The sequence below is a fragment of the Nyctereutes procyonoides genome, unplaced genomic scaffold (genome assembly GCF_905146905.1).
Source record: "Nyctereutes procyonoides isolate TBG_1078 unplaced genomic scaffold, NYPRO_anot_genome, whole genome shotgun sequence".
Taxonomy (NCBI): Eukaryota; Metazoa; Chordata; class Mammalia; order Carnivora; family Canidae; genus Nyctereutes; species Nyctereutes procyonoides.
Window position 1 is genome coordinate 50,842,931 of NW_026575052.1, and position 9,195 is coordinate 50,852,125.

At 51.0% G+C, this 9,195-nt stretch overlaps 1 protein-coding gene across 3 annotated transcripts; it reads left to right on the forward strand.

The window, feature by feature from the left end:
• Positions 1-834: 834 nt before the first annotated feature.
• STING1 (stimulator of interferon response cGAMP interactor 1) lies at positions 835-6,037 on the forward strand. Of its 3 annotated transcripts, none has more exons than XM_055331098.1 (8): positions 835-898; positions 1,230-1,329; positions 1,835-2,061; positions 2,192-2,375; positions 2,627-2,735; positions 3,853-4,082; positions 4,807-4,993; positions 5,560-6,037. In XM_055331098.1, exons 3-8 carry the CDS (start codon positions 1,835-1,837, stop codon positions 5,748-5,750), a joined length of 1,128 nt encoding a protein of 375 aa, XP_055187073.1. In that variant the 5' UTR covers positions 835-898; positions 1,230-1,329; the 3' UTR covers positions 5,751-6,037. The 3 variants fall into 3 exon arrangements, with proteins under 3 accessions (XP_055187073.1, XP_055187071.1, XP_055187070.1); XM_055331096.1 differs by having other exon boundaries at positions 861-1,032; XM_055331095.1 differs by having other exon boundaries at positions 861-1,329; positions 1,681-2,061.
• The last annotated feature ends 3,158 nt before the right edge of the window (positions 6,038-9,195 follow it).

A 9,195-nucleotide genomic window follows, 5' to 3' on the forward strand; every position in this document is an offset into this window, starting at 1 on the left:
CAAGAAATTTCAGGAAGCCTCCTTGTTTCTGGGAGGCCAGTGGATCTATGAATGTGGTGTGTCATCTTTTTCTGGGTGTGATTTGGGGGAGGGTCCAGGCGAAGACCCTTTGACCCAGTCAGGAATGAATGGCTGCTGCTGTGTGGGTGCCACCCCAACCCCACTCTTTAGGCCTGCCCCATCTTCAAATCATCAGCTTAACAGTTTGCAGGAGAACAGCCAGAGACACTCCTGGTCACCCCAGAGGAAACTGTTGGTGTGAAACCTGGTTCTGGTAACTTCTACCCTTTCCCATGAAGTCATGGCACAGAACAAGCAGTTCACTCCACTAAGCCTCAGATTACCTACCTGTAAAATGGGAAATAGTGTTATGCTCAGTGGATTTTTTTTTAAGATTTTATTTATTTATTCATGAGAGACAGAGAGAGTCAGAGACACAGGCAGAAGGAGAAGTAGGCTCCATGCAGGAAGCCCGATGCGGGACTCGATCCTGAGACTCCAGGATCACACCCTGAGCCAAAGGCAGACGCTAAACCACCAAGCCACCCAGGCGTCCCTATGCTCAGTGGATTAAGTAAAATAATATGTGTAGCTCTTAGCATAATATCTGGAGCATGGTAAACAATTTATGATGACGATGATGATGAAGTTCCCCAGGACTGCTTTTTTGGCTAGAACTACAGGGTTGTCCCTGAGAAACCACAGGTGTGGCCACTTCCTGCAGGGAGCCAAATCTCCACTCCCCCATAGACTCTCTGCTGCTACAAAGCCTTTTACCCACAAGGCTGTCGTTACAGGAAATAGCCACTCATTCTCCCTTCCTCCTTCCTGATATCACAGTCTTCAGAAAAAGAGGATGTACATCTAGAAATCAGAATAAAACTCAGCACGGTGCAGTGTGTGTGCTGCCTTTGTCTGGGAGTGTCTGGGAGTGTCTTTGTTGGTCTTGTGGAGACCTGCCTGGGTGTTGGTAGACTGTGTTTGATCATGGGGGCTTGAGTCTTCAGGATTGTGGCTGCAGGGGATTATGAGGTGGAGCAAATGGCATTGGAACAAGGGCTTTCTCAAGCCTCCCTCCCCATACCAAGATTGAGGCATGGCTTGTGGGGGCCCTTCCTCTCTGCCTGGGGAGCAGGAAATACCCTCCTCCTATAAGCTGTGGTCTGGTGAGACTCCAGGGCTAGAGTGTTGTGGAAAGTTTTGATTGTCATTTAATGTTTGTTTTTCAGGCCGTGCCCAGAAAGCTGCCCTCGGTCGCTGGGAGGCATTGCACCAGACCTCTTCTCCCTGTTGTCTTCCAGAAACAAGCTGCAGTCTCAGATATAGAAGGTAGGTAGGATTAGGAGTAGTGGAGCACAGGCTCTAAGGCTGAGGACCCCAGAGACCCAGAGATGAGTGCCAGCCTTCTGGCTGCCCTGCCTACACCCCCAGACTGTGGGTGGCACCTTTGCTGACTAAGGTCTGTTCTGGGGTGGATTCTGGGGAGAGGGGAAACTCAAGTCTTTGATAGTCCCTAGGGGGGTAGAACCTCCCAGGACACTTTCAGGTCTGAGTCTGGGACAGTCACTGCTTTCTTTCTTCACTACATCTGTGGTCTTACTGGGGTTGGGTAGGGTGTATATGTGTGGACACATGCACTTCTCCTCTCCCCCTGCTTTGTTTTCAACAAATCTGTCCCAGACAGGAGCTCTGGGACACTCTATGCCCAGCCTGTCCCCTAGAGGCATCTCCAACCACAGCCTCTGACTCCGGCTGGGCACCAGGAAGAAAAAGAGCTGTCTGGAACCGGTAGTGGGGTAAGAGGGTAACAGCTGGGGCTTCTTGGTACCCACAGATGCTCCAGGCTAGCCTGCACCCATCCATCCCACGGCCCAGGGGGACCAGGGCCCAGAAGGCAGCTTTGGTCCTGTTGGCTGTCTGCCTGGGAGCCCTTTGGGGGCTAGGGGAGCTACCAGAACACATTCTCCAATGGCTGGTGCTCCACCTGGCCTCCCTGCAGCTGGGACTGCTGTTCAAGGGGGTCTGTTATCTGACCGAAGAGCTGTGCCATCTCCACTCCAGGTGACTCCATTACCCATGGCGACTGGGCACCCTACCTGTCTTGTTCTTGTGACTGATACCCAGCCTTGCCCCTCCCTGAATCTCTCTGGCTGAGCTGGGCTGGAGTTAGGAGCTTGACTGTCACCTGCAGGTACCAGGGCAGCTACTGGAGGGCTACACGGGCTTGCCTGGGCTGCCCCATTCGCTGTGGGGCTCTGCTCCTGCTGTCCTGCTATTTCTACGGCTCCCTCCCAAACATAGCTGGCCTGCCCTTCACTTGGATGCTTGCCCTCCTCGGCCTCTCACAGGCACTAAACATCCTCCTGGAGCTCCAGGTAAGACACAGAGGGAGGTGGAAGATGTAGCCAAGTGGAGGCTGCAGTTAGTATGAGCTACTCTGAGCTCAATATTCAGAGTAAGACTAGTTCAGAGGTTGGTCCTTAGAGTAGAGCCTATAATGTCCTACAACAGTGGGTCCAGCAATGGCAGAGAAAGGATCAAGTTGGCAGCAGATTGGGAAATCTTGAGGAGGAGGGCTCTGGTTCTCCTTCATGGAGGCTCCCTAGCCCCACCCTGCTGTCCACAGGGCCTAGCCCCAGCTGAGGTCTCTGCAGTCTGTGAAAAAAGGAACTTCAACGTGGCCCATGGGCTGGCATGGTCATACTTTATTGGGTACCTGCGGCTGATCCTGCCAGGTGAGCCTTTGTCTATACTCCTATTTCTAGACCTCTAAGACAGACAATAGGACATAAAATCTCTTGTGTTTCTAGAACCTATATTTTTCAAAGAAGTTTTATTCCTGGGGCACTTGGGTGGCTCAGTCAATTAAGTGCCTGTCTTTGGCTCAGGTCATGATCCCAGGGTTCTGGGACTGAGCCCCACATTGGGTTCCCTGCTCAACAAGGAGCCCGCTTCTCCCTCTCCCTCTGCTGCTCCTCCTGCTGGTGCACACTCTTTCTCTCTGTCAAATAAATAAATAAATAAATAAATAAATAACATCTTTAAAAAATAATTTTTATTCCTAAAAATTTGATTCCCAAAGCAATTCTGCGGGCATGAAGGACATGGTTTATAGGGAGGAGTATGGTGCTTTGAGCCATTAAGTGACTTCTCCCAGGTTAACCGTGAATTCTTCCAATGAATATTTACTTCATGCTCTGCACCCTTTGTGTGCATTTTTGCTTTTAATTCATACCTTGTGGGCAAGGGATAATCAGCCTCCCTGTTTTAGAGGTAAGAAAATTGTGGTTCTATGAGGTAGAGTGACTTCTCCAAAGTCACACAGCATAGTGAGAAGAGGAGATAGGACTTGAACCCACATCTTCCCAGAGCCTGGACCCTTAACCCCTCTCCTGTGAGCACATGTGTCATGTCTCATTTCTTCTGACTTGCTAGCTGAGGCCATGGTTCTCCCATATCTCATTGCTGTCTGCCCTTGTCACCATGGCTTCTGCTAGGAAATAGGTCTGGAGCTAGAGGCCAGACTCCGTGTACCTGGGAATGCTGGGAAGGTCACCTCCTAGGGCTCTTCCTGCCTCCCAGATCTCTAAAATCTGTTGTGGGAAGGAGTGGGGTGAGCAGAGACATCTAGACAAAGGACAGATGAAGGGAGACAGAGGGAAAAGGAGTAGAGGGAGGGGCTGGAGAGTTCCTGAAAGCTCTGCCCCTCCTGGCTCCTGCACAATGCAAGTGGACTGGACCCTTCGTTCTCTTGCACCTACACACTGAGGGAACCAATGACCTGGATTACTGTCCTGGGTTGGGTGGGAAATAGGGTTAATAGGAATGACTTCTCGGGCCTCTCCATGCCAGGGCTCCCAGCCCGGATACAGGCATTGCACAACAACATGCTACAGGGCATAGGGAGCCATCGGCTGCACATCCTCTTCCCATTGGACTGTGGGGTGCCTGATGACCTGAGTGTGGTCGACCCCAACATTCGCTTCCTATATGAGCTGCCCCAGCAAAGTGCTGACCGTGCTGGCATCAAGCGCCGGGTTTACACCAACAGCGTCTATGAACTTCTGGAAAAAGGGCAACCGGTGAGTGGTCAGGGAGGCGAGAGCTGCTAAAGAGGAGTCAAGCCCAGAGCACCAGAATTCTGACCCCTGGCCAAGCCCTGATAAAAATTCACTACCCTTCTCTGACCCTTAATTTCCCCAATTGGTCCCAGAGCAAGCTTCAGCTCTGAATGATGATAACAATAAGCAACACTACTTGAGCACTTACTGCATACCAGACGCTGTTCATCTGACCGCCTCATTTAACCCTCACTACCACCTGTGGGGTAAGCACTGTTATGATCCCTGCTTTACAAATGAGGAAACTAAGACTCAGAGAACCGGTAAGAATTTGGACAATAATCCTGACATACCATGCACTTGACCATAAAGCTGTCCTAGACAAAGCTGTGAGAATGTCTTAAGATCTCACATAGGTTGGGGGAAACCCAGACCAGGGTTGAAGCCCAGAGCGCAGCCTCCAGATTTGATTTCCAGTTAGAGTTGTTGATAGCAGGTGACTTAGGGGGTGTAGGGGGACCTTGCTCTGGGATCTGGGAAGGAGGAATCTGTGAAGGATAAATTTAGTACAGTCCTGGTCCTGATTTTAGGAGCAAAGGCATAGATAGCATAGATCTCATCAGGGTAGCCACCTCCCAGAACTGCATCTCTACAGGCTGGAGGAGCGGGGCCCCAACAGTGGCACCAGGGTCCAGAGTCTGTCTATCTGGGTCCTGGTTGAATCTTGTCTTCTCATCTCCTCCAGGCAGGTATCTGTGTCCTGGAGTATGCCACCCCCTTGCAGACCCTTTTTGCCATGTCACAGGATGGCCGAGCTGGCTTTAGCCGGGAGGATCGGCTTGAGCAGGCCAAACTCTTCTGCCGGACACTTGAAGACATCCTGGCAGATGCCCCTGAGTTGCAGAACAACTGCCGCCTCATTGTCTACCAGGGTGAGGGATTGATAGGCCACAGGGCGGGAAGAGTCAGGTGTCCTGAGGGGTTAGAAGGAGCTATGGCAGCATTATGCCCTGGGCCTTCCCAAGTGGTCAAGGCATTCAAACCCTGCTCCTTCCTCCCTGGGGAGAGGTCCTGCCTCTCCACCTAGGACACTCACTTGCTTTCTGAGGTATCTGGCTATGGGTCCTGGGTGAAGTTTGAAGAGATGTGCTCTAGGATCCCCTCACTTCATCTAGGGATGCCAGAAGAAGTGGAAGAACAAAGAGATGGTGGGGGGGGGTTAGCTGCAGCCTCAGCTCTGCTACTGCCTCACGTTGTGACCCTGGCAGGTCTCCGCCCCCTCTGAGCATCATCTCTGAGCCTGAGAAAGTGGAATTCTGTCATCTCTGAAAGCAATTCTAGCTCTAGAATTCCAGGAAACTAGACCCAGGGGCTAGGAGTGGGGAGGGATGCAGGGAGGTTGGAGGATCTGCTCAGCAAGTTTCAGGGAATGTTGAAGTTAAAGAACATAAGAGGTCCTCATTGCACTCCTCCCCCACCTTCCCCATGCTTGTTCCAGAACCTGCAGAGGGCAGCAGCTTCTCCCTGTCACAGGAGATTCTCCGGCACCTGCGGCAGGAGGAAAGGGAGGTTACTATGGGCAGCATGGACACCTCGATCGTACACAGCTCCTCTACACTGTCCCAAGAGCCCAATCTCTTCATCAGTGGCTTGGAACAGCCTCTCCCACTCCGCACAGATGTCTTCTGAGGCCCAAGGTTAGCTGGCCTGAACCCCCACTGCTCCCCAAGACTGTATCCCCAAGAGTGTGGATTGAAGGGCATTCTCCCAGGGGGGCCTCTCAGAGAAGGCCCCTGAACTTAACATCTCAAGGTAAATCCTATGGCCTTGGGCAAGTTGTTTGACCTCTCTGAACTTCAGTGTCCTCATCTGTGAAATGGGATTATAATCACTGCCCTACCTACCTCACAGGGTTGCTGTGAGGACTATGACTGTATGGAACTTTCTGTAAACTCTAAATATCATGTAGACTTACCTGATAAGGGGTGTGTCAAGTGTCTTCCATTAGACCCACCAGACTGACTCTCCTCTCTGCCTCCTCAGCCCTTGGGTGGCATCAACAGGCTCCCTTGCTCTCTGAATTCTGGTCATATTCAGTCCACAGGAAGCCCCAGTGGGAGAACAGAGGGAGGGAGGAGGGTGAGGTTGGGGTAGGTATCCCCCCAGATCCCTCCCTGCAGTATCAAGGTCATTGTGGGCTCTCTGCAAATCTGTCCTGAGGTCACAGTTCCGCCATGCTCTTGGTAACCCTGTCTCTCCCCAGATTCCATTACCTGTCCCTTTCCCATGCTGCTCAGACTTGGCAATGGTCCTGGTTTCCTGCTAATGTCTCCTCTGGAGCACCCATTTTCCTTGTGGTTTTCTTATACCTGCCCTTTCTAAACAACTCCCTTTAAAATTTTTTTTTTTTTTAAGAGAGTGCTCACCTGTGTGTGCATGGGTGAGGGTAGGTGGGGGAGGGACAGAGGGGGAGAGAGAGAGAGAATCTCAAGCAGGCTCCACACCCAGCGCAGAGCCTGATGTGAAGCTTGATCTCAGGATCCTGAGACCATGACCTTAGTTGAAACCAAGAGTTTGACGCTCAACCAACTGAGCCACTCAGCTGCCCCTAAACAGCACCCTTTATCAACAATTCTCAGATTGCCTATCTGAGTGTGCCATCTTTCTCTGGCTGAACTCCGACAGACATGAAGAATTGGCATTTATTATCTGAAATGTCCAAATCCCCTTGCACAGACATAATTCCTTAGACCCCTCCTTATTCTAGGACAGGGCAGTATGGTGGTGGATATCGTTTCATCATGGACAGAGCCCAGGAGTCAGGCTGAAGGCATTAGAGGGTAGCATGCCTGCCCTTCCAGGGCCTTTGTCTCTAGTGAGAGCCCTGGGGAATATGGAGTGGCTTGAGCAGGCATGCCAACCCCATGAGGGGGTACACGGCTGCATCTAGGGCAAGGGGCCATTCCAAGGAGCAGGGGCCATTGGATGGATGTCCGGGGATGACAGAGCCTGCAAAGAGAGGAGGGGTGGGGGGAGAAGAGGGCTCTTGTGAGGAGACAGGATATACTCTGGGAGACCTTGGACAACACAGCCAGGCTCCTGCTATATCTTATGCCATCACCATTAGGCCTGAGCCATCACAACAATACTGTCATGACAGGATGGCCTGTATCTGGGAGGGCAGGCAGCCCATTTCTACCAGTTCCACCTGTTCTACCCAGACCTTGTTCCCTGCCCCCCATCTCTGATTTTTTTGTTTGTTTGTTTTTGGTTTTTGTTTTGTTTTAATTTCTTAAAGTAATCTCTACACTCAACATATGGCTTGAACTCACAACCCCAAGATCAAGAGTTATGCTGTACTGACTGAGCCAGCCAGGTGCCCCTCACTTCAGCTTTGATCACAAATGCTCAATATGAATTTCTGGATACAGCATTACTGTGGAGAAAGGCTCAACAGACAGACACACATTTGCTGGAAAGAACCAACTGCCTCCAAGGATGACAGAGCCTAAGGAGGAAAGGGGGACACAGTCTCCTCATCTTCACAGCTGTCCCAGCCATTCTGCCCCAAAGGCCTGAGGCTCCTTTCACATTACATCAATCATTCCTGTACCTAGAAACCAGGGCAGAATCAAAAGCCTTTCCAAAATGATCATCCCCCACCCATCTAGCCCTAACTTGGTGCTTAGGCTGTGGAGCCTGACAGCTCAGGTTCATTCTCCTAACTTCACCACTCAGTACTTGTGTCCACCTGTGTATCCCAATATCCTCCAGTGTAACATGGTAATAACAGTGACTCCTCCCCCAAAGACTATGATGAGGAGCAAGCAGTATAATATTCACAGGTTCACAGATGAGTGGGGTACCCTGCATAGAGCTGGACCACAAGAAGGAGTAGCCATTAACATTACAGTTGCCTCTCACCAGTCCCAGAGCAGGCAGGCCAGTCCTGCGTATACATTATAATCTCCACCTGTGTTCCTCTTCATGGTCTGTTATCCTTGCCTTCCTGACTGTGCCAGGGTGTCACCAAGGGCAGTACCAGGGTGCATCTATTGTTCTCAGGTGCTCCCCAGGGTGAAGAACCCAGAGACCCCTCCAGAAATGCCAGTCTGCACATTTTTGACTACACATCAGGTGTCAGGGAAAGGGTGCCTTTCCAGAGAGCCACCGGGAGGCTCAGCTCTGCCTTCCTGCATCTTACCAACCTCCATGCCCACCCCCACCCCCCCGCCCCGGTAAACCTTCTCCTTACTCTTTCCTTCCCTTAGACAAGCTTCTTGGAGCTTCTTTTCCTTTCATGTTTTCCCACCAGTTAGGAGGCTCTGGATTTGGGAAATGTCATGGGATAATTTTTAGGATAGTTCCAACCAGCACATACACACTGAAATGGGGGGGGGTGTAATTACCTCCGGGTAATGAAAGCCTCCAAATTCCCCCCATTTCATCTGGGGAAGGCAAGACAAAGTCTTTCCTCAACATAGAAGGAGGCATTCAAAAGCAATTTAGTTATGATTATGATTATGATTGGTGCTTGGGCCTTGGAAGTTGCTGATGAGGCATAGACCCCAATAGTCAAAGGGATGTCTTTCAATCGGTGAAAGGCAACAGATTTTCCTTCTCTCCCTGAGTAGTGGAGAAGGCAGACCCCCTGGGTTCTTTGCTTTGGCTCTCCCTCACAGGACCTGGGGGCTTTTGGGGTAGGACGTCTACAAGGATACTGACATCCACGCACAGGGGTGGGGTGGGTGGTGGGATCTTGCAAGCTGGACTCATGTTGACAACAAAAGCAAAGGAGATTAGGGGTGAGAAGAGGAGGAGGTAAGGACTTGGTAAAGGAGGGTCAGGGATCTGATGGTCCCTAAAAAGGAGGGAGTAGCTTTGTTAGGGCAGCTTTGGGCACTGGGAATGCTCACAGTAGCATGTTTCCAGGCAAAGCCTTCACACTTCTTTTATTTCTCCTGTCCACATCAGGGCTTTCTCTATAAATACTCTGCAGAGAGAGCAGCTCCAGCTGAGTCCATGTATGAGCTTCCAAAGCTCTGATGTCCAGATCCTAATTTGCTTTTGCCCTAATTCTCTGTCTGTTTTCTTGTTCTTGGACAGGTCAGTCCAACTTTTCAAAGTCTCCCTC